This window comes from Pieris rapae, chromosome 5, assembly GCF_905147795.1.
Source record: "Pieris rapae chromosome 5, ilPieRapa1.1, whole genome shotgun sequence".
Classification (NCBI taxonomy): domain Eukaryota; kingdom Metazoa; phylum Arthropoda; class Insecta; order Lepidoptera; family Pieridae; genus Pieris; species Pieris rapae.
The window spans coordinates 1,623,128-1,649,278 of record NC_059513.1 but is presented as its reverse complement, the minus strand read 5'-3'; the positions used below and the strand labels follow the sequence as shown (position 1 = coordinate 1,649,278).

At 33.1% G+C, this 26,151-nt stretch overlaps 4 protein-coding genes across 4 annotated transcripts; all 4 read right to left on the bottom strand.

Moving 5' to 3' along the window:
• Positions 1–305: 305 nt before the first annotated feature.
• On the bottom strand, positions 306–25,780 carry LOC110996394 (protein tyrosine phosphatase domain-containing protein 1). The gene is made up of 12 exons (XM_022264045.2): positions 25,605–25,780; positions 21,996–22,175; positions 19,196–19,276; positions 17,956–18,071; positions 17,190–17,312; positions 4,803–4,986; positions 4,081–4,201; positions 3,504–3,669; positions 2,488–2,615; positions 2,198–2,308; positions 1,521–1,658; positions 306–801 (listed from the first exon to the last, which is right to left on the bottom strand). Exons 1-12 carry the CDS (start codon positions 25,736–25,738, stop codon positions 496–498), a joined length of 1,788 nt encoding a protein of 595 aa, XP_022119737.2. The 5' UTR covers positions 25,739–25,780; the 3' UTR covers positions 306–495.
• LOC110996366 (retinol dehydrogenase 11-like) lies at positions 6,880–7,981 on the bottom strand. Its single transcript, XM_022264001.2, has one exon. The coding sequence runs from the start codon at positions 7,896–7,898 to the stop codon at positions 6,936–6,938; it is 963 nt and encodes a 320-aa protein (XP_022119693.2). The 5' UTR covers positions 7,899–7,981; the 3' UTR covers positions 6,880–6,935.
• On the bottom strand, positions 8,093–9,936 carry LOC110996365 (retinol dehydrogenase 12-like). The gene has a single exon (XM_045628359.1). It carries the CDS (start codon positions 9,930–9,932, stop codon positions 8,937–8,939), a length of 996 nt encoding a protein of 331 aa, XP_045484315.1. The 5' UTR covers positions 9,933–9,936; the 3' UTR covers positions 8,093–8,936.
• On the bottom strand, positions 13,824–15,647 carry LOC110996367 (retinol dehydrogenase 12-like). The gene has a single exon (XM_045628360.1). It carries the CDS (start codon positions 14,890–14,892, stop codon positions 13,927–13,929), a length of 966 nt encoding a protein of 321 aa, XP_045484316.1. The 5' UTR covers positions 14,893–15,647; the 3' UTR covers positions 13,824–13,926.
• Positions 25,781–26,151: the final 371 nt, after the last annotated feature.

The following is a 26,151-nucleotide window of genomic DNA, read 5'->3' as shown; positions in this document are numbered from 1 at the left end:
CACACATTGTGTTAACATTTGGCATTACAATATGTCATATCATTATTATGAGCAAAAATTTATTTAATTTATTATTCGACTCGATACCAACAAATATTACATTCAATTAACCATAATTGTACATAATTATATATTTTGCTTAAATCTGTCTATTTTAGTGGCATAGCTTTGGCGCTAATCTTGAATACGGGAGACTGTGAAAGTTATTAGCTCTATTGGCTGTATTTATATACAAAAATCATTAAATAGGTAAATTATCTACGTATAATTAAAACCTGTTAAAGAACATAATCTGAAAGTTATTTCAATCTTTCCTTCTCCCATCCACTTGCCTCGATGGCTAAACCATTGTTAAGAAACAGATTTTCACATTCTGAACACATTTAGAAGAAAAACCATCTTTGAAATCATTTGTTTATAATCACAATTAAGTCTTAAAACACCGGTTTCTAACAATTTTACCGAATCTTATTATATTAGTAAAAAAAACTAGTTTTATGTCCACGCTTTTATTTTCAATCTTCTTGGGGCTAACACTACATCTGACTCTTCGCGACTTGGTTTTGCGATGTCTTGCTGTATTTCAACAATCATTCTTAGCATAAAATTAATGATGTGGCTGCCTGTTCCATCTCTTAGTCTAGGAAAACATTTATTGGGCAACAATTTCCCATGAATATTAATTGTTTGGTGTGTTAAAGATGCAAGTAATCTTTTTAAAATATCGACTTTCTTGTGTGCCACTAGAGGGCGCAATCGTACCACGAATCGTAGTAAATACTCGACTAGTATGATATCTTCCTGAAAAAAATATAGAAATGGTTAGAACTGGGAAATATAAAGTGTAAATGATGGGATATGAAATTATTTCATACTATGATGTATTTATTCAGTACCTTCTTCGTACAAATTCGTACTTTGTACTTTTGTAAAGCTTCTTTGTACTGGCATGTTTTTTTTATGTCAAACTAATTTAAAAAAGTAAGTAATTTCACTAAAGTTAAAATTATTGAACATCAACATAAAAATTTTGCCGCCTTTGCCTCTACAATTGTCATGTCTTAGCATATTTTTACAATCCAATGCACGAAAAATAAATTTGAGTGTGATTTTCTGAGCAAAAAATTGAACACCACTCCAACCAGTAGTAGAAATGATATGAAGAGGTTGATAGGGGGAAGAGAGAAACACTTTTTTCTGCAATTCTGCTCTTTTGACTCGTACTCAGTGTAAGCTGGTAGCACAGAGTTCTACTACTGGTTGAGCGGCGGCAAACTAGGTGTTTACTCTAGAATATTGAAGTTTGCTACACCGATGACCGAATGTACAATGATAAGATAGTTCCCCTCTAAAGTCATCATATTGAAATATTTTTAATTTCTATGAGGTAGCAAAAATAAATTTGGTTTCAAAATATGCCGCCCCAAAAATTTACCGCCGTAGGCTCTAGCCTACTCAGCCTGCTGGTAAATCTGCCACTGGAAACAGTTATTTTGTTTTATTATAACAGACATACGAACCATTTGTAAAGCCATAACACACGAGCTGACATTACTGGAGCGACAGACTATGTTAGATAGATCTTCCTTATCTAGTACTGGCTGCTTCAAACCTTCTAACCATTCGAATAATAGTACTGACAATATTGTAGGATCTTCCTAAAATAAATATTCCATAGTTAAGTATTCTATTGTTTTCGTTCTTTTACAGTCTATGAAAGGAACATAATATTTCAAAAGTGTAGTAGTCTTGTTCATAGATGATAGTATTGCATCTTACATTATCTTGTAGTCTTTGAGTTTAACTTAGTCCAACGGCAACCTTTTAAAAATTATACTCTGTGTAATTTTCTGCATAGAAATATGTCAGTGCTAAAATGACAGTTCGTGTCGACAAATATTCATTCAACTACAGCATCTTGACTACGCCGTCTGTTCTGTTTAATATAAACTTAATAAGTAAACTTAATTAAGTTGTACTATCCAATTACAGCGATAATAATAGAGATTTGTATTCTTTTAACGAAGAAGCTCAAAATCTATTAGACCAATTTCAATCTAAACTACAACAAATGAACATAGGTTATGATTGCAAAAATAAAATAACAATAATAAAAATAAAATAAATAAATTTTTGCGAACCCGAGACCTGCTTATTTGTTATTATTATATATTTATTGCTGCTATATTTAAAATACCTCTTCATCAATTTTATTCATTGCTTCTCTTCTCTGATTAATTTCAATTCTTAATTGTTTTATGTATTTTTGTTTCTCCTGTGGAAGATTTTGATGATCACTTAAAAATGCCTGTAATTATATAAAATGGTTATCATGAGAAAACTATTGCTGTGGTTTGATTACGACAGTTTTTTACGTCGCACAATTGGGCTTAGATATACAGTCTGGTTGATTTATAGGCAGGCATATTTAATAACTTAGAATAATCCACAATTGTGAAATACAAACAAAATACAAACAATACGCACCTCGTACACCTGTATAGCAGGTATATTGCTGGAGCTGGTATATCTGCTAACGGACTCCAGGTTTCTTTCCACGTCTTCTTCTACCGGATCCCTCCATTCTATCATTGGGAGGGCTGGAGGTTTGTCTCCTAGGGATGTACAAGTTTTTTATACAATGTAATTTATAATAGGGCAGTGTTGCCCTAGAGGATTCAGAGTGCATCGCATCCCCTAAGGTCGTAGGTTCGATCCCCGCCGATGCACTAATGGACTTCTTGTCACTAATGACTACACTCTTCTGAGTTGCACTACAGTTATACTCATGTCTTACACTCAATCAAAAGATGATGGTGCGATCTTTCTATTTAATTCGTATCTACCCTACTTTTGTAGTTAAAACGATTTAATATAAACTTTTGTTACATTTTAGGGTTTTTAAAATATGTTATGTATTAGATTACCTATTTAAGTACTACTTAGTATGTAAGTTCATTGTTTTGTTTAGATTAGACCTTTGTTATGTAACAATATATAGGAAAGAGTGTGCATCCCTAACACAGGTGTTAGGTGTAGGTATAGAACTTAAAAGGGATGTACTAAAATGTATAATTAAGACCATTAACTTAATAAAGAAAATTTTTGTTTGTTTTGTCTTGTCTATATGCGCATTTAACATTCGCTCAACCGGTAATGGAAACCATAGTGAGGAAATTGGCAGGTCTTAGACCCAAGAAGTAGGCGCTCGTGTCAGGCACAGGAGGATCACCTACCTACTGATTCATCACCGATCATAAAACTTTCGTGGTATCTTGATAATTTTGATTAGCAAACTAGTCAACTGAACTATTGTAAGCTCTAAGTTTAAAAAAAACAATTAAATCACGATTAGAATGCTATATTATCTAAAATCATACAATATAAGTTGAGTCTTAGTTTTATGATCTTAAAATTTTAAGCCAAGACTTACAAGTAACGTATTAAGTATATTTCTGCCAAGAACTTTTTTTAGCTCTCAAATTCTAATAACTCGTATTTACCATTGATAACTTCATCTGGAGTTGTCAAGTCGGGAGGCTTTCCTTGTTTCAGTTTATACGATAGGAACATTTTGTAAAAGGCTCTATTTTTAACGCGATAATCCAATCCCCCGCTGTCTTGACACCCGCATAATTTTAACAGGCGCTCGCAAATACAAAACACTATCTGAAACAAAGATTGTACCTTTTATATAATAGCTAGCTTTAGTAAATAAATAAATATAAGAACTAATCAAATTTCTTTTCTAAAAATAATAATAAATCATTTATTTGCAATAACGTACATTTAGATCGATCAATTAAAATAAGTCTGCAAAATATGTCATATTAATTTTCATTGCTAATAAAAAAGTTTTTTTTCTATGTATATTTTTTCTTTTAATATTTGTTATTGTATACATACTGAAGTAATAACAAAACTATTACAGAAGCATGTAACTTTGTGTAATGTTAATTACTACATAACTATTACGACATTTTTTTTACTTCAAACTCTTGACTATATTAAAATTTATTGCGTTACAAATATATTTAAATCTACAAGCGCAAAAGTTTTAAGGATAATTTTAACTTGTACCTTAGGTAATTCTCTGAATACTCTCTCGTCCAAGCCGTGTAAAGTCGCTCGTTGTCTATGCAAGTATTGCCGTAGAGTAAACTCACATGTTTTTGTATCTTTAGTTAACATAAGAGGTTCTCTGGAAAATATACAGACTATATAATATGTATATTTCAAATCAAATCAAAAATCATTTATTCATATAGGTAACATAATGTACACTTATGAACGTCAAAGAAAAAGAAATATACATTAAATGAATCTAATTTTACATTTACTGCCAGTTCTCAAATCAAGGGCGTAGAACGGAAGAGAAGAACTGGCAATAAACTCTCCACCACTCTTTTTAATCGCCAAGTTTTTTTACACAATGTTTGTAAGGAGCTGCAACCATTACACCATTTTCCATATGACATCGTGAGTAAAAAAGAATTTTGATAGTGTTGTTGATGACGTGTCAACTTAAAAAAATGCAGTAAAATATTGTAAATGGCACATAATTAGGTATTACACATAATTCATTAAAAAAAATTAATACTTTCACTCTTTTCATCATAGTGTATATACAATTTGACAGAAGGAGACGAACTTCAGTAAAAGAAATTAGTTAAAAGTCTGCGGGCTTATTTCATTATTACGAATAAGGTTACTTCCTTTAATTAAATGAAAATAAAAATATTTAATATGCTTTGTTTTATTTCAATGCCAACATAGTCGTTCAAGTGCAAATAAAATCTTACTTGGAGCTGAATACCAGTGTCTGGGGCAAGATGTAATGTTCGAACTGTTGAACGCATAGTATCTGACCGCTGGTTTGAATAGATTTAGGACGTTTCTTGCGAACTAATCGTATTGCATCGTTCGCCCGTATTCGTAACGAATACACCAAGTAGCAAGCTATCAGCACCCCGGTACGTCCAAGACCTGAAACATTGGTAACAGATCAGGCCTCTGGCATTAAGTTTTTCACTCACATGTCGTTAAAAGATAAACGTCACCCATGGACATTGTCAATGCCAGTGCTAGCAAGTGCGTTGCCGGCCTTTTAAGAATTGGAGCGCTCTTTTCTTAAAGGATCTTAAGTCGAATTGGATCGGAAATACTTCAGTGCCTACTGAAGCTAGTTTTACGAAGTGTGTTCTGAAGAATTCTTGGGGTTGACACACAACCACTATCATGGGAGTGTATGTTTGATGGCTATTCCGTTGGCTCGTTAATTATCATAGAAAAGGATGCTATCGAAGTTCCAAAAATTATTATGCAATTTTCGACTTAATTAGTACTTTACTATAATTTAGTACTTTAAAGAAATAAAGATGTCATGTTAATAATGATTCAAAGTAGTAATTAAACAATCCTACTAAGAAGTCACTTTGCAGCATTACGTCTTAGTTTCGAACCGATAATTAAGACGCTAGGATTCAAGAACTACCGCAGACGATTGTCTTTGGTACCTACAGGTTAAAGGTATCAGCAGCGGGGCGTCCGACAATCAATCTCAATTGACAAACAAATGATTAAAAACGTTAAATAAATAACTGTTTCCGATTTAAGAGCAAATTAACTCATTGAATTTTATGTAACTTCTAACGAATTGTCTAGCCCGAGACGATGGCGAGCGGGCGGACTGGGATGTCGTTGATTCCTTGAAAGATAGGATGGGCTTTGGTACGGGATGCTACTTCTGTGGACACGTTATTTATTGAAGTGAAACTTCTTTAGAATCGTTGTGATTTCAAACCGGATGCAACGAAAAAGCGACAGTAAAAAGAGACAGAAACATTAATTCATATGATTTAACGTGGGAGAAAATGAGATAGATAAACTTCTTTCGAATCGTCGTGATTTCAAACCGGATGCAGCGGTAAAGAGAGACAGAAACATCAATTCATCATATGATTTAACGTGGGAGAAAATGAGATAGGAGGCATTATACAGCCTCTATTTACTGCCGCTTTTTTTTTGATCGAATTTCAAACTTTCGTTGTTTTAGTTTTTGTCAAATTAAAGATTTATATTAAACTTATAAATTAAAATGTATAATTAAAATATACTGTTTTTAAAGAACACACACATTTAGATAGTGGAAAATGATTAATTTATATTTGTTTTTGAAGGTTTCACTTCTACCATGTGTGAATTGCACAAATGTTTTTTTTATTTATTTAATTATAAGTAATCTAAGAGCTTATACTTATACATATTATAATACAAAACATAACGATAATACAGAAAGCCAAAACAGATTACATAGATAAACAATTTATGTACTTATATAAACAGAAAACAAGCAAGTGCATTAATAGATAAAGAAACATTAAAAAATAAATAAAGTAAACTGATTCCCCGTCTCACCTGTTTGGACAAGCACAAAAGCTGGGCAGGCCGCCTCAAATCTAGGCGGAAATCAAAATTAAAAGAGTCTTTGCTCCAACTTCGATGTTGTTTCCTTTGGAGTAGAATCTTAGGGCGTAGGGTTCAAGTGCACATGCGCTAATTAAAGATTTAAGTTGACGCCTGGTAGATACCCCAGAGCTTGTGCTATCGCTCAACGAATAAGTATCGCAACACAACTACGACCAAAGTTTTTATAATTTTATTGATTTTAATGAATTTTCCCAATATTGAGGCTATAATGACCTTTTTAAAAGGTCTGAAACAACACTAAGAGTGTAGGATTGGTAGGATTCATAGGCTGCGGTGTCCCTTACCAACTCTAGTTGAAGTTCATATGGAATACGGTTTTAAAATATAATCTTAATAATGAAATATAAGTACTTTTTGTATAATATTGATCTGGCCTTACGTTAATTTGTTAAAAAACTATTGAGTTAGTATTTATTGTTTTCAATAAAAATATATTAATTATTCACTTATTCATTAACTTTTTCGTTCAAAAAGCGACCAGTTTCACTCCACAAACCATCTATATTAGTATCGTTTATAATTTTAGTTGTAACTGCCACTTTACAATTCGAAAAATAACTTCCAGACAATGCTTCTATATCCGGAGCCACACACAGGTGAATACTCGTTTGAGCACCTTCATACGGATTTCTCACTATCACGTTCGAAAATTTCTTAATAAATTCACCTATGGGCCCTTTCATGAAACCAACAATATTTGTAGTCACCATGCCAGGGTGTAGACAGAACACTGACACATTTGTAGGTAGCGTTCTGGCCAACGCCTTCGTCCACAGAACAGTGCAAAGCTTGCTATTGTTGTATGATTTGAAAAAATTCTTCTGCTTCAATCCTGCTAGATCTTGCAAGTCTAATTCACCACAGAAATACATCCCAGATGATACGTTCACTATACGGCTTTGCGTTTGGATAAGCTTTGCTAAAATCAGTTTAGTCAGCAGATACGGTCCCAAGTAATTAACTTGCATTATCATGTTTATTCCATCTTCTGTAATTTTGTTATCCATCAAACATCCAGCATTATTAACCAAAATATCCAAATTATCTATTGTTTTATTAATGTCCTCAGCGAAAGTTTTAACGCTTTTGAAGTTAGCGAGATTCAAATATCGGTATTCTACTTTTCCGTTGCCCGTGAATTTGATGATTTCTTCGACTGACTTTTCAGCGTTCGTAACATCAGCTATGATGACCCTTGCTCCACGCTGGGCTAGATTTTTTGCTGTTTCGAAGCCGATGCCTGAATTTCCGCCGGTCACCAGTACAATTTTATTTTCGAGTCTTGTTTTACAATTGCACATTACTATTTTTGGTTCGAATAGAAGTTTTAATATTAATAATAGTACACAGTATACAAATAAAATTGCAAGTAAAAAATATACCACAGTTATACCTATTTCAGGCCACATGATTTAAGACAAAGTCTGCGTTATATTTGAGTGACTGTCAAGTTTGATATGAATTTCTTTGTGCTAAGGGATTTGTTATTTGATAATCGTATCTATTATAACGTAAACAGAGAGGTTGGGAAAAAATAAATATGCACTAAAGTCAAGGTCAGTTTGGAGATAAAATGAAAAATTTAATATAAATCAAATCACCATTAGTATTATTATTCAATTATAATATATATAATAAACATCTCACAATTGGGTGCCACAGCACTCACTGCCACTGCAAACTTATATACTGACCTCACATTAAAATTTAAGTTATAAAAATGCTAAAGTTTTCTTGGTACGTGTCGGATATCCGCTATATGATACCTTCAAATTTTGACTAATATATTAAATTATTTTGTTACTTTGAATTTTTACGTCTATCATAATAACAAGTTATTTATATACCTAGCAATTTTAGTTTCGTTACCTAAGTATGATGTTTATGCTGGAGGCTTTAATTTCCATGAAATAAACTAAAATAAATCATCAAGAAATTGTACTGTCTATAAACTAATATAACTCACAAACACTTGAAGATTTTTGATTAAAAGGACAAACGGAAGAAATTAGCGTACCAATTCTTAACTCGCACTTGTGAGTCATCTGTGAGTGTAAGTAGGAGGCGGCGGTATCACTTGATATCAAATAAAAAGAGTCTTTTCTAATGCTCTCAATTATGTAATAGGGCTTGGAAATGCGTTGCCGGTCTTTTAAGAATTCGTACGCTATTTTCGTGAAGGACCCTACGTCGTATTGGTTCGTTTGTTGTCGAAAAAAAAACGCATTTTAAACCGGACAAACTATTTTTATCGAATGTTTTTTTTTGAGACATAACATGAGCAGTAGCCAATATCTACACTCTTCAGTCTTTGTCAGCAAGATCCACGTAACGTTACGCAAGTAATATTTATTACGCATTAATTGATTAGCATTCTTATTAATTAAGTATCATCTACAATGCTTCTGAAGAAGAATACTACGTATACTTAAATGTATTAGTGACTTTTAAAAACCGTTTATCAATTTAAAAGTTTCGTTCCACAATTGTTCCACCAAATTCTCATCCTTTGCTTCCTTCGGTAATTCTTGCATTTTACATTCTGAATAATAGCCACCAGTTGCAATATCTAATTGTGGAGCTACACATAAATGAATGCACGTTTGCGCTCCTTCCTCTGCAGTTTTGTAGAACCATTTCGATGCCCTCAGCGATAAAAACTTCGTTAGATATTTTGATCTTTGAAATATGTTTGTTTTAACAAAACCAGGATGAGCGGAGTTTACAGTCACACCAACCAGTCGTCTTGATAAAGCTCTCGTCCAGAGAATAGAGCATAACTTACTTCTTGAATATCTTGCATAATGATTGGTCACATCCTTCATCGGTATATCGTTCAAATCAATCTTTCCCAATCTATGCAGTATTGAATTTACAACAACTATTCTGCTTGGCATTGACCTTTCCAGTTTTTCTTGTAACAATCTTGTCAATAAAACCGGTCCGATATAATTAATTTGAGCGATCATGTCGAATCCATCTTCAGTAATTTTATGTTTGACACCAGCAATGCCAGCGTTGTTGACTAGAATATCCAGTCGCTGTTCCGTTTTGTTAAACTCTTCAGCAAACTTTTTAATATTTGTAAATTTAATTAGATCTAGTTGTCTGTACTCAACGTCATTGTTTCCTGTCGTGTGGATGATATCCCTGACAGCTTCTGCAGACTTGGCGACATCTCTGCTTGCTATGATCACTCTTGCTCCTCGTCTTGCCAGGTCTCTGGCTATTTCCAGTCCTATGCCAGAGTTCCCTCCCGTCACTAAAGCCACTTTTCCATTAAGTTGAGTTTTACATCTGCATACTTCTTTTACTGGTTGGAAGTATAGCCGGCAGCCAGTTATTAGTAACACAAGTGAAAGAAATAAATATATAAATGTTTTAAGTATAATAATAAATATATAAACAACGAGCCACATGTTAACGGCGCTGAACCGGTACATTCAATGATACGTTATTCATTAGAATAACTTAAACATTTTACATACGGAAATTTTAATTAATTTATGAATATATTCCAACTCAAGTTAGTCGTGTGGATTTTGGGAAATTCGTTGGCTTCTATAGAGGGTATTTTATTTTATTTATACAAGCCTGGCACACTGATACATTGGTACAAGTAAAAATAAATAAATGTTTTAATTTGGTTGCTGATCTAATTTTACATATTTGTGTTATTTTTTGTTGTACTACAAACGCATTATTTTGTTTATCTCACACAATGTTTTATTGTTTTTTATTACTCTTTGATATAATATTTCGGTTTCGATATTTGTAAATATTTAAAGAACATGTACCTACCTAAATTAACAATACAATAATAGACCTGAATAGTTTTATTCTGGGAGTACATTGTCTTTCATATATAATTATTTAACTAATGTATACAAATATTGTAACGTTTAAAAGAGTAAGTGCGGAGTTACTTGCCCATTCTTCTCCACACGAAACTACCTTTTGGAAGGGGCAACTAGAATCATCTTAATATTTTATTTAACGGTCAAAACTGCCATTTTAGGTGGTCTAATTGGAATAAATGATTTGATTTAATTTGACTTATAAGGTAAACAAAAGATAAAAAATATAAAAACTAAAGGACGATCGATTTCAAAATATAAGGGGAGCATCTATGGTTCCAAACCTATCTCGTTTATCAGAATGCTCAATCTCAATATCGGTGAGTTAATAAAGTTAACAATTGACTGCCATTATTTGTTCTTGTTTTACGATAAGTTTATTTTATAAAAAAGTTGATGTTAAGTTAAAGTACTAGTTATGTTACTTCATCTATGAAACACAAGTACGAAGATAAATATATCAATCATGTGACAGTCATACCAGATTTGTATATTTCCCAGCTAGGAACAGTTTTTGTTGGAATTCATAAAAAGATATAAATTTCCAGATCATAATTAGTCAAATCCGTCCATCTATTTCAAGTTTTAAAAAACTAACAGCAATTCATTTGATATTCATTTGATATGCTTGGCTGATCTTTCCACAGATTGGTAGACCTTGTGAATCGCGAGAATTGCACTTTAAGATTTAAAATCTGTGCCATAGATTTCTGCCGCACACCAACAACTTTTTGGGTTTAAGGCATGCCGGTTTTCTCACCAAGTTTCCTTCACTGTACGAGCCAATGAGATCCTACATAGTCAGAAAGGAGGACAGATGGCGACCGAACAACCGACTCCAGAGATGAGAGTTGCACATTGAAACCACTAGGTCAACACTGCTATAAGTCTATACATATAACAACAAATTACACTACTTCTTTTAAATCTATAGCGAGAGTAGCGAATAATATATCTATATTGCTATATATTAGCTTCTTATATAAAACAAATTCCTTATACCCTAATATCTTACGGAACCCTATTTTTGTTCAAAATTAAATATATTAGTAGTAAGCCTATATTACTCGTGGATAATGTAGCTTTCGAATGGTGAAAGAATTTTTAAAATCGGTTCAGTAGTTTATGAGCCTATTCATTACAATCAAACAAACAAACAAACAAAGTTTTCCTCTTTATAATATTAGTGTAGATATATAAATGAATTGCAGTTCGTTAGTCTCTCTAAAACTCGAGAAAACGGTTTTTGGAATTACAGAAAAGGTTTAAACGACGGGAAACGTAACGAAGAAGAAGTACGAATAAAAACGACGTTTCCTATAAAACCTGTTTTTATTTAACTGGGTTTATTTTTGATCTTCGAATCAAAAATAAACCCAGTTAAATAAAAACCGGTTCACCGGTTTTATATTATTACACAACTAATAATAATAAAAATAAAATGTTAATTGTTTAAATTTATTACTGAGATAAGAGAGAGAAGACAACATAAAAAACCTAACGTAAAACCGTTGATTAGAAACAATGCTGTGTTTTTTGTTACAGAACGGAACAAACGGGCTGATGGCGCACCTAATGTATCTCAATGCCAGAGTGCGTTGCCGGCCTTTTAACAAAATAAAAGTTTTGTCACAATATATCATCAATAAATAATGGTAATTGGATAATTGGATAATTTAATATGATTGAATTATCCAATCCAAGGCTGTACATTTTGCTCACTCAGGATTTCTTAGTTTTATCATCGTGGCAATTTCCTAAATCGTCGGAGTTATGCCCCGAGAGTATTATTTAGACAGATGGCACTTAACTTTTACATTAATTTAGCATTTTATAACATTGAATTATTTCCCATTTACTTTATTGTACCAGACTGTTTATAAGCATTAAGAATTCGTATAATATTCGCATTTATAAAAAGTCAAAATGAAGTTCTCTATTTTTTAAAACACCCGATGACCCAGGAACAGCACCGATACATTTATTAATGTTTTATATATTTTGTTTTGAAAACTATTGTATTTTTAGAGCAACAACAGAATAGGCAATACTTCACACATATAGAGCCGGAATGCGCGTGCGTCGCGTTATCCATGTTCGCGCTAGCCTTAGCGGGTGACTGTTCCTATTATGATTGCTTGCCGTCCACTATTTTGTTCTCGGTGCTACCCTATTTTTATTGTTAGTTATAATTTATTATTTAGTTAAATCTAGATATGTCAAAAATTGCAAATCTCATCTAAAGATTGCATAGTTCCCAGTTTTCCTCATTATTAACGCTAAACTTCGAAATATTATAACTTTAGCTTTAATCTGTTTTTTCTTATAAGTTTAAAAAAAAAGCAATACGGCTTTTAAAAAACGTGTTTAGTTATAAGTTTGTTACATTCCAGGAATTAATGTACACTGGACATGTAGCACTTTTAATTGTTATTGAACATTGAATAAAACATTTTTGAAATTAAATTGAATACTTCACATAAGTCCGTACAATAAATGTCTAGACACCTGAATATTTTTAAATTATTTTAAATAATTACAACAGTTTTGTGTATTGTATTGAAATTCTTTAAACGAAACGTGTATTTTTATACTTTTCTCTTAATTATTATAATATTTCAAGCACATGGGTGTTATTTCAAGCACATGCGTTTTGAACATTACATTACATTTCATGTTTTGAAATACAGCGTGTATTTTAAAACATGAAACGAAACGAAAACCTCTGTAATGAATTATGTAGATTTTGACAGAAATTACAGTGACGAATTCAATCCGTTCTTTTCAAGTTTAAATGAATTTTTATTTTTGAAAACCTAGGTAAGTGTTTCATATTATTATTAATGAATATTTATCACATGTTAACTGTTGTAAGAATATTTATCTACATGTTAACTAGATCTTGGTTAAGTTATTTATGACAACATCGATTTAGTTAACACAGTTGTGTGTTACTAGTCTGTTCTATCCCTCCTACTGCCCCCCCTCCCTACGACGTATTTCTAAATCGTTAACTTACCTTCGGTAACTAATTTTCACTTATTTTTCTGCATAACAACATATTATTCTAACGTTCTACATGTTTTCTTAAATCTTCCCACTTTCATTTCACTTGAAAATAGTTTAGGAAATTAAAAAAGATATATGGTTCATATCTGCAATCTCGTGAAGAAAGAGCAAACATTGTTATCAATAGCGTTTAGCAAGGTGTGCGGATGCAGTTTTGTTACCGAATCTCTATCTGTTGATTATGGCAACGAAGTCACGGCTACCTCATTGAAGTCGATACATACGCCAACATACTTTAGAAAAATGAAAAATAATATTGACTAGCTGAAGCCATTCTAAAAGACTCTCAGGGATTCTATCTATCTATTCTAATCAGGTCAAGGGTATAAAAAGATAATGAATCTTTGATCGCCGTCATACTTTGCTCGGGAACCTAATTTGAGACCATACAATAAAACACTTTTAATTTTATTAATTTTAATTATGAATTGTTTTTATGTTCACCTCTCCCAGTTTGTACTCAATTATTTGTAACCATAGCATATTGACAAGTTTCTACGAAATTATGCGGTTAATCCAATAAATATTTTTGAAGTAAACCAGTCGTTGTTGTCCAAACTTTTTCTACTAACTCTTCATCCCTTGCGTACCGTGAAATAGTTTTAATTTTACAATCAGCATAATGATTGCCAGACGATCCCTCCAATTTGTTTGAAGCACATAGATGTATGCTGGTTTGAGCGCCTTGCTCGGACGTTTTAAAAAAGATATCAATCACGAAAAGTATCACACTTGACAAGAGGAAATTGTCAAATATTTTTGTCTTCACAATTCCTGGATGAACAGAGTTAGCAGTTACGTTCTTAGGCAGTCTTTTTGATAAAGCTTTCATCCACAGAACGTTACAGAGTTTGCTGTTCGCGTACAAAACAGGAAATCTGGTTTCCTTAGCTCCTATTATGTCATTTATATCAAATTTAGCATAATAATGAGCTGCTGAAGCTACTATTACAATCCGGCTGGATTTCGAAGCTGCTAATTTATCAAGTAACATTAATGTTAGCAAAAATGGCCCGAAGTAGTTTATCTGCATTACTGTATTAATACCATCATCAGTAAAATGTTTGTTCATAGAACCAATGCCAGCATTGTTCACCAATATGTCTATGTGGTTGTATCTTCGTTTAATATCCTCTGTGAATGTTTTAATACTTGCGAAGCTAGCAAGATCTAATCTGGCATATTCTACTTCAGTGTTGCCAGTTACTTTGACTATTTCATCGACGGTTTTATCAGAATTTTGCACATCCGCAATGATAACTTTTGCGCCACGTTTGGCCAGGTCCTTCGCTGTTTCAAAACCAATTCCTGAATTGCCTCCGGTGACAATTACAATTTTTCCATCAAGCCTTGTTTGGCACACGCATATCCCAGCTTTTGTCTCAAAAATAAATTTGTAAATGAGAATACCCAACGCACTGCATAATATAATAATAGTAAAAATGAATATTATAAACCATAAAATGATTGTTAACATGTTCACGATACCAGTTCTGAGTCAGACTAATGCTTAACGAATTATTATGCGATTATTTTTAACAACAGATCAATCCGGTAATTATAGTGATGTACGAAAAATAATGTCACTGTCAGTGGTACGTTTAAGTTGATTAACTATAAAAATCAAATCATAAAAAATAAATTCCAAGAAAATGCAATTAAGCTTAAAATATAGTGAAAGCGACATGACCGCATAGACTCACAAAATTGTATTGTAGTTGCCTCTGCTCGCAACTTATGTGAATAGATTAGGGATATACAATAGGTGCAGTTTTTAAGATACAATATAATTGTACCAATAGTGTATTAAGAAACAACCACAACTTGATCAACACCTAACAGAACAACACTACGACAATTTATCAAAATGACGTTCTAGTACACTAGTACATTTTAATTATATGATCTCTGACACGAACTGTAAATTAACATAACATGCTGCTTTGTAAGAATTATTAACTATTCTGAATACATTTAATAAAAAAAAATATTTCGTATGAATGTAATTATTTTTTTCTAGAAAAAACATGCTCAAAGTTTATCGAGCTGAAATTGGAATAAGCAAGTTTAAAAACAATGTTGAAACAAATATCAAGGTCAGCTGGAGTTCGTATACAAGGGAGTCATGAAAGGGCTTATTTCACTTGTATTCACGTTCGTTAAAAGCCTCGTCAATTTGTAATTGAGTAAAAACAAGAAACATGTAACAGTTATTATTACAATAAACAACGTAATTGCTATCGACGTAATTGCAACCTATTGTATCACTGCTTTATTATTTCCATAGTTTTATTCCAGACTTTATTAACAAAATCCTCATCTCTCGCAACTCTTGCTGGACGCCTCTGTTTGCATTCTACATAATAATCACCAGATTTATCTTCTAGTTCTGGAGCGACACACAGATGTATACACGTTTGGGCTCCCTCTTCAGCCGTCTTGAAAAGAAGTCTAATAACACCAAGGATTGCAATTTTCTGAATAACACCGAAAGAGTTATAAATGTCTGTGTAAACTAAGCCTGGGTGAACACAATTTACAGAGACGCTATCTACTCGTTTAGCCAGAGCTTTAGTCCAAATAACATTGCACAGTTTGCTATTCGCATACCTTTGATAGTACGAGGATAAATCTTTTGATTCTAGATTATGCAAATCGATTTTCCCGTCGTGCTGTAGTGATGATGTCACTGTCACAATTCTACTGGGTTTGGAATTTTGTAACTTGTTGAGGAGCAAATTTGTAAGCAATGCCGGGCCGAAATAATTAATCTGCATCAGCGTATCAAGTCCATCTTCAGTCAAACGATAGTTCAAGCCACTCACGCCGGCATTGTTTACTAGAATGTCTAAACGATCTTCAGTTTTATTAAACTCTTCGGCGAATTTTCGAATGTTTTTAAATTTAGCCAAGTCCAGTTGTCTATGCTCGACGTTAGGGTTGCCAGTGGTGTTGATGATGTCTCTAACAGCTTCTGTGGACTTGGCGACATCTCTGCTGGCTATGATCACTCTAGCTCCACGTCTTGCTAGATCTCTGGCGGTTTCTAATCCGATGCCAGAGTTCCCTCCTGTCACTAAAGCTACTTTTCCACTTAATTTTGTTTTACACCGACACACGCCTTTTACGGGCTGAATCCAAAACCGTAGTCCGACAAGCAATATAGCAAAAGGAATGATTAAATAGCTGGTTGTTTTAAATAATGTTAGTATTAAGTGTGTTGGCCACATTTTAGATTTATGAAGGCCATTGTATCAGGACGTTGCTTATATTTGATTCGAGGATGTCAATATTGAGATTGTCCAAAATTGTGTACATTGTGATTATTAGGTGTGATTTAGCTTGGTTTGATCAGGTATAATTGCCGTGGTAAATACGACGAATGTTGACAAGTACCTCTAATTCTCATAAGTATAAAATCTACAAGGACATTTTAAACAAGTTCTAGCAGATATATTATCGATAAAGTCTTTAGTTTATAATCTAACATTCTCTATTAAAAATGAATACATACAAATCTGTGTACCTATGAAAGATAATATACTATATATCAAACGATTTATCTATAGAATCTGTTTATCCTGTGCCTATGAACACTAGGATTGACACGTGGCCGGCCACTGATCTATTGGTACACCCTTTCTTTGTAAAATCATAGTTTTAGTTTAGTATAAAAGCTATTTTCAAAGACTATATAATAAATGCATTTACGATGAAATAAAATGAATTCATTTGGTATCTTTTCTTTTCCATTTTATTTAATATAATAATTACCAGCATGGCAATGTATAGCCACTCTTCCTTCTTGTAAAGCGAAGGACAGGACCTTCGCCATGTCAAGTAGACCGCAAAGACTTGCTTCCCCATAGTCTGGCCATCCGAAGTTGTAGTAGTATACTGTGAAATTTTTTTTTACTATTTTCATTTATAACCGTGTAATAAGATATAATAAGATACAGTAAGTTATGTAAAACAATTCTAATTAATGCAATATTTTTTTTATTTTTTATTTATTTATTTATTTATTTATTCAGAAGATTCACAGCACAATACAAAAATATATGAATCTATACATAACAATATGGGCCACGCCAACGCCTTCATTCCTCCACAGGTTTATAATTTAAGCATAGCCTTTTAGCTCGCTTTGGTTTTGACAAAATAATAAAGGCATTGCGCACAATATTATTAACATACGATATTGGTTTATTGGTCTATATTAAAATAAAAAATAAATCAGTGACAGATTTCTGTATGTGTTTCATGATCATGTGTCAATCTAATTGGTAGGTTATCAGCATTATGACACACGCCGTCGACCGTTTTGGGTAAGGAAAGCCTTCTCACAATGTTTTCCTTCACCATTTGAGCGTATACATGCGCATATAGACAGAAAGTCCTTTGGTGCACAGCAGGGGATCGAACCTACGACCTCAATGATGAGAATCGCATGCTGAAGCCACTAGGCCTTCACTGCACTGGATTACGATACTATTAAAATATTAACAATTTGGATTTGTTATACGTATATAATACCCACTGTCATTCGCCATGAAGATCACGGGGTCATAGGTGAAACCAGATTTCGTGAGTGGAGGACCGCAGCTGGCATGCTCCCCGGGCATTTGTAAGTTTATCACTGTGCGAACACCCCAACTGGAACAAAAGAGCTATATAAGTCATACGCCAAAAAAATCCAGATAATTTAAAATATTCTCTCAATGCGTAGATATGTCCAAATATATTTAATAGTATAGGGGGCAAACGAGGAGGAAGGTTACCCGAGGCTATGTGGTATTCGCCGCGCATGGAAACTCTCAATAATAGAAGACTCGAGTGTGCTTGCCTTTTAACACATTAAGTGCTCTTTTCTCGGATCCGAGTGAAGTGGGGTCATAGTTGCCATCCCTAGTTCTCGGATCCGATATTCGGCACCCAATGTGCTTTGCCAACCCCTGGGAGCCGAAAAATGATTTTATTTTTATTAAAGTAATAATATACATTTATATATATTTTCAACCATTCATATTTACTTAATCAAAATTAGCTATAAAAAGCTTTGGTTTACCGGCTATTACTTTGTATCCATTGTTTGAATGGTATAAAAAAATGAACGGGATTTCCGCACGGATCCGAGTGGGCGGCACCGCTACTATGACCCCATTCCACTCGAATCCGAGAAAAGAGCACTTAATGTGTTAAAAAATATAATTATGTATTTAATTTTAATAATTAATCTATTTGAAATTCGTCAAGCGGTACTAATTAATATAAAGTTGGTGACTGACTCATCTATTGTTTGAATTATATTATGTACTAGCGGATCCGACAGACGTTGTCCTGTCTACACGTCTTTAATTTCAAAATTTCAATTTTTAATAAGCCACTTTGATGAAAATTATTATTCAAATGTTATGACAATATCTAACGATCCAGCACATGGTCACACACGATATAACACAATGATAACAAAACTTTTTTTAAATTTCGGGACAGACTAAAATTAAAATTCGAATATTATTTAAAATTTGACACTGCGATGGTAGCGCCGTCTGTCGGATCCAATGTAAAACATTCCAAAATCAACAACAACTAATAAATTGAAAATTAATTTAAAAAACATTGTCCAGCGGACAAAATTGTGAATCTAAACCATTCCCAGATCCCCTTGAACACACACAAAAAATTTCGTCTAAATCGGTCCAGTCGTTTAGGAGGAGTTCAGTCACATACACACGCACACAAGAAATATATATATTAAGATTTGTCACATTAGGTACCTGTGAAATTGTTGAATTATGTTTCTAGCAGCGATGCTCGTAGTGCTGGGACGCGCCATCGCCAGAATGTCTACGGTGACCCTGAAACAATAGTGATACTGTAAATGATATTTTTATTAAACTTACAAAACAGAAAAAGAAAGAAGAAAAAGAGAAAACAAGGTCTGCTTGTATTGGCTTCAACGTATGAATTGAATGTATTTTGACCTACATAATTGTTATTCATCAATTAATGTATTTAGCCTTCATATTTATTTTTAACACACAAATAAACAGCATTTACAAGATTCTTAACTTATATAGTAATGATATACCAACTTATATCTTTAAGGTCCTATCCCAGTACGTTCAGTTTTAAATATTGTAGAATTGTTTGATGATTTGCTTTTTTTTAAAAAGAGTACCGAGAGTTTTTTCCGCCGGCTTTTTCTCTCGGCTAACACCCTCTGTCTTTTTGCCGATGAGTAGGGATGCCAACAGGATCGAATTTAATGAAGTGGAATAAGTGATACCATGATGATCTTATGTTCCAAAATAAACGTTTTTTTTTTTTACGAATTTCTGTGACAGTGTCTCGGGGTGCACTGAGGTACGCCGGCCCGTAATAACAATAATTAATGTTAAACATTAAATTAATTTATATTTGACAATTTTTTTTTTCTGAAATGAATTATGTACTTGGCTCACGATAAAATATATCAAATGTAAATTTCAAAATAATGTTACTATTAATAAATTTACATATGTTATATATAAATTTTCTTTATAAAGTAAATTCAAAGTGTCAAAAATTGGCTATGTTGTATTTTTATCTATCGAGCGAAGTTATTTAAATCGTGTATGTAATAACATAATGTATCTTTAAAAATGGACACATACACTACACAACTTCATCATATATTTTTTTCCATTTGCCCTACTTTAAAAAACTATGACAAAAATGGAAAGAAACAATGTACTTTTTTGGAGTTTGACGACCGGATATGTCCTAAAATACGTCTGTGCACTTGAATAGTTAAATAGTCTATTATCTACGTCCGCTATTTTACATCTGGCTACAACCGAATCTAAGCGATTGAAATCGCGGGGCCTACAAAACCAAAAACTTTCAATAAAACTTATTAAGTCGTCCCTAAATTCTGTATGATCTGTACTGTATGATCAATTTAAACAATCAAAATTATTTTAAATTCGAAGATGAAATTGGTTGATTTCGTCAATTAAGGATGTGTTGTTTTTATATGCTACTGGCTTTATTTCTGGTAACTCTACCAGACCTTTTGTATTATAATGTGTGTTCTCTGTTGTAGTAGTTAATTTGTCATACATTACACAAGGAACGATCTCAAACATTGATAAATATACTCATTATACATCTCTCTATAATAAAATCAAACAACGTGCGTCATTAGTATCAGAGGCAACTGTCAGTTTGATTATTACGTACCTAGACATATGTCAATACAGTAGAATGAAACAGGTGACGCTAGTAGTCATTATATTATATATACAACATTTTTTAAGCTTTGAAGGTCATAGAAAATGTTTTAAATATTACCGCGAATCATGAAATATTTTCATGTAAATTTTAAATGAATATATGATTCGCGTGACTTCCGTTCCGTTTTATTATAGTGATTATTACATTACTAACATTTCTATTGCAAATAATTACATAGGTAGTTGCAACTTTAATTATATTACTATAAGGCACCTTGAAATAATAATCGTCGAAATTTATTAAAATATATATAGGCTGTCATTGAACATAAATATTATAATTATTTTTATTATTACTTTGTAGCTTAAGAAATTTGTAATTACTGTAAATATATTTGTTTGTTACCAATTAAGTTATTAGATACATATTTAAAATAAGCATAAAGGTTGTTTTATTGACTAGTATAATTTTTATGAAACACTTATAATTGACGAATTTAATAAATCTAATCATGGACTGATACTAAACACGTCTGTAAATGTCATGTAAATGGGGGCCAGTGCACTCTACTTTATCGAAACTTTCTTGTATATTGTGTCTAATCACTACATAGTATAAAACAAAGTCGCTTTCTCTGTCCCTATGTCCCTTTCTATGCTTAAATCTTTGAAACTACTCAACGGATTTTGATGCAGTTTTTTTAATAGATAGAGTGATTCAAGAGGAAGATTTATTTGTATAATAACATCCATTAAATGATGGATAAGTAATGTTATATTTGAGGTTTCTAATGTGATGTCGTAAATAATTACATTTTTTTCGCTTACATTGCAAACGCAGGCTGAACCCTACGAGTTTTAAAATGTACTAAGTATTGCACACAGTTTTTCTGTAGTGTATTTAGTATCAGCATTGCACCCGTGCGAAGCCGGGGCGGGTCGCTAGTAAAGAATAAATAAAGAATAAAGAATTATTGTAGTAGTAGTAATTAATTTAAAGTATATGTGAGTAAAAAAAAAAAGTCATGTGTAAGTACAGTCATAAAGGTTTAATGCTATCGAAAATAGGTGGTAATTTAATCAACCAATTGTCATGTTTAGGGGCAGTGCTTGCCTGTCTTCAGCGTGCGACTCTAATCCCTATTTGTTTTCTTGTTTATATGCAATGTCATAGGAGCTGGTGCGACGCCATCTTGCCTAGTAAAGCGTTTTGGCGGGTTTACTAAATTATAAATGTTTAATTCAGATTTTTTTACATAATTAATAATACAAATATAGATTTTATTAATAAATAATTATAGATGTTTTTAAGCCCTGCCTATTTTAAGATAGTGGGTCGAGAATAGTCCTTACTACCAACCAGTCTGAGTATAGTCCTTGTATTGCTGATGATCTCTTCGAAGGTAGTTCATACTTGCATCGAGATCCACCGCAGAACAAGGCGCATTGTAATCCAGATGGCGTACTTGTTCGCAAAAGTTCGCCAAACGTACTGTATTGGGCGGATGGAGGCCGGTTCACTCTACGATGGGAGTCTTTTCTGAAATTTAGATGCAATTATATACTGTACTTATTCAGTAAGTAATGTTATCTAGAAGATAAGAAGTACGGACATGAGAAAACAAGAACGAATGATTTAATTTTAATTCACAACCTCAGAAAGAAAACAATCAAAGATTGTGGATTGTCAGACCGTGACAGTCGACTGATCTCCTATCTGCATCCCAATAACCAAACTCTACGAAGACAATCCATTTTTGGCGACGGATAGAATTCTATCCGTCGCTGTTCTGTTTGTCGTCCGTTTTACCGATATTTCACTCATATTTGCTAATATTTAATGTAAACCAAATAAAGTAAAAAAATGATGAGTTTAACTCAAAAATTTAACGCCACAGTAACTACAATTCGGCGTACATTGTTTCAAGCGAACTGTAAAAAATTTAAGATCGGTTATTGGCACAGTTGAACTGTCATTTTCATACAAAGCTTCTGGATAGCTTGAATCGACAGTCGCCTGTTACAATCCGTCGATTGGTTATTGCCACATTTTTTACAATATTTGGATTAATTGTTTATGTATCTCAGATGGTCAAAAATGTTATGGTTATTGGGTTTAGGCGTAGATCAGCTTGGATTGTTTGAATGCTGTCAGTATAACCATAGAAGTTACTAAATACTACTCGTACGGTGAAACATGGTGGTGAAACCGTGCCTGAAGCCCAAAAATACCTGCCCATGTAGAACCAAGACTTTAAAGCTCGCCACAAGAACAACGCTGCCAGTTGCAAATTAATTAAATCGAAATAAAGCTCACGTCAAAACGCGCAATTACGTCCACAGATTTTACGATATTTGACACGTAACGCCGTCATTAGCTCCTGTAACTGAACGAATAATTTTTGTTCGTTCTACACGTACCGAGAAAATTTAGAATACATTTTAGAAAATTATTGACGACATTTTTGTCTTATTGATTTATGTATAATATATATAATACTACACTACCCATACCTGTTAAGAAAATGAAAACTTCGAGCATTTGATAGATTAAAACTACTTTTTCTTTCTGACATTTTTTTTTTAACTTAAACCCTTTTATCGTAAGGTCGAACGACCACTGACGCTTTTGTAAATAAACAGTGACAATGACAAACCATTACAATAATGTGTGTACGGTTAGCAAAATCGTGTACGTAAACAAACTGGGAGTTGGCATATCGAACAAAAGACGAGCGTGCGTTGTAGACGTGTAGCGACATCTACAATCCGCTTATAAATCACTGCGACGGTGTATCCTACCCTAAAACGCGCTAACGAATTATTTCCGATAAAGAATATCCTTTTTTTTGTAAGGAATCTCGCTGTTGGCCTTAAGGGCCTTTACAGTTCTGCTCGGGCTGTTTTGTCAAGCTACGCTCGGGCTGATACTTAGCTCCGCCTGAAAAGCATATGTACCTACAACATATCCACTTCCCGACTAAAAAGGCTCGTAGGAGGCCCCGACATGTACAAACGGATCTGGATGATCCAATCACGATAGCTAATGACAAACTAAAACCGCCCGCGCGGCCTACGATAATAATAGTAGCAATATACAGATTAGGGTGAAACCTTCATCGAAGAAGGCGAGGACCTGTACTGCGTACTTTAGGCGATTGACCACCCCGCGACGGCCCAAGCCGAGTTCGATACTCATAGGAGACTCCCATGCGCTAGTCGCGGGAAAACCGCTCTCCAAAACATCTCGAGCTGAGCTGTAAAGGCCCTTAAGGCCAACTGAGATTCCATTTCCTAAAAAAAACCTTAACTACTACCCGACATGTCCTAACGAATCCGGCCGGCGGCGCTGCAAAGAAATGTCAAAATCAGATTAGGGTAAAAACCGCTTCCATTGGGAACCTATACTTCGTAGTTTGCTCTCTTCAGTAAGCTTCCATCCTGCCCTTCAGGCTATTGATACGGCCCTGGTGATTACGCGAAGTTCGATTGTAGTAATTTTTGAGTCAGTCTTTTTTTTATTCTATCGCTACAGAACATTATTTAGTAAATGTCCCTATAGACAAACATTTCATGAGTACAAATAAAGAAAACATATTTCAAAAACAATATTAAGGTTTTAATTTATGATTGTGTCATTTTGCCGTGAACTTTGCAGAATTTTATAGATCAAAGAGGAATATTTGCACTTTCTTTAATGGCGTGATCGCAGACATCATACTTACTGCAAATGTGCTAACAAAATCTTCATTTTTTTAGATTAGAATTGTCAAGTGGTATAATGGAAGTTAGTAACACCACCTGTGTGGCGGCGGTATCACTAAACATCAGATGCGCCTCCCGCCCCTTTGCCTCCGTTTAGATATATACTTATATAAATATATGGATTAAAGAATGTTGCCAAATGATATTTAAATAAGAATATGATCATTTATTCCATACAATAATATTAAAAAAGTCCCATGATAGAGCAACGATAATAAATGTTGAACTCCAAAATTATGAACTGTATTTTGAGGTTTTCGTGTTTCTAATAATAGCATGACCTATATTATTGCGTGACTTATTTACGGGCTGTTCATAAAATTATAAATATCACGTCGTCTACATAAAAACTACAACTACTTATAAACATATTTTAAATTATGTATAAATGTCGCATAATGGTTCGTGGAACGGTCCAAATACCAAAAATACAATTAAAAGTAATTCAAAAATTAAACTGACGTCAAATACATGTCAACTATCAAAAACTATATAATTTATGTTACCAAAGATAATTTAAGTAAATTAAAAAACTTTAATTGTCTTTGGTACACATATGTCTTCAAAAATGCGCACATAACTTTTAAACTTCTGAAGCGATTAGCGACATATAAACTACAAATTACTTGATAAAGGTAGATATTGCCTGTCACTATGATAATTATGACCTAAATAATTAAACACTAGTGCGTGAGCTTTGTCGGATAACTGTTTTTATACCAAGGACAAGTTTTCCGTGGTAATAGTAATTAAATTAATAATACATACAGGCCACTTAATTATACAATACCTGTTTTATTTTTATAGTAATGTTACTTTTTTATTTTTATCGTTGTTCATTCAATAGTGTAAGATTGTGTATACCATTACTTACTTTTACAGAACTAAAATATAAAAAAAATGAGTATAATATAATAGATATAGGTATACGAACTCCTTGGTGCATTTTTTTTAAATTTTGGTCGGAAAAAGAATTCTATAAGGCATAGTGCATAAATGTATATTTCATTGATTAATGTTTTAGCAAATTAGAAGTCGTCGAATAGAAAAAAATGCTTCAATATCCAGTTTGCTTTAGTTTTCCTGAAAAAAAGTAAATTTAGTTTTTAGACTTTATTCCCCGGTGATAGTGTATATAAGACCAAGTAATAATAATCTTCTAATCTAAAATTGATGGTGCATTAAAATAATTTATAAATTTTACCTATTCCTCCCATTAGCTGCTTCTGGATCAACTTTCCGCGTTTTACGTCGGCAAAGTCGAGCTATGTGACCCCATCCGAACCTGGACCATAACGATCTCTCTTCCTCTTCCGATAAATCTATACTTCCGGTCATAGAGAATAGATTGATAGATATGTAATTATAACTAACGATCAAGTTATTTTTGTCTAATAAAACAGCTTTTTGGAAAGCTTAACTATGTTAGACTGACAAAATTAATATAGCCCAGTCATATTAGGGGTTTCACCTCGGAATGAAAGATAATAAGCTGCAAATTGGTATGAACCTTTGTTTTGTCATTCTAAATGTTGTCTCAAAAGTCACAATCGTTATCGTGTCCGCGTCTCAAGATATTCAAGGTCAAAGGTCACAAAAATCGGTTTTTCGCGAATATCTGGCTTCCTATCGGTTAAATGAGATTTGCATTCTTTATAAAAGTTGTAGGCTATAAAATTCCCTACAACTTTTGTTTAAACTTTTTTTTCATACGACCAACCGTTTTGAAGGTAGAGCGCGAAGTGCACATC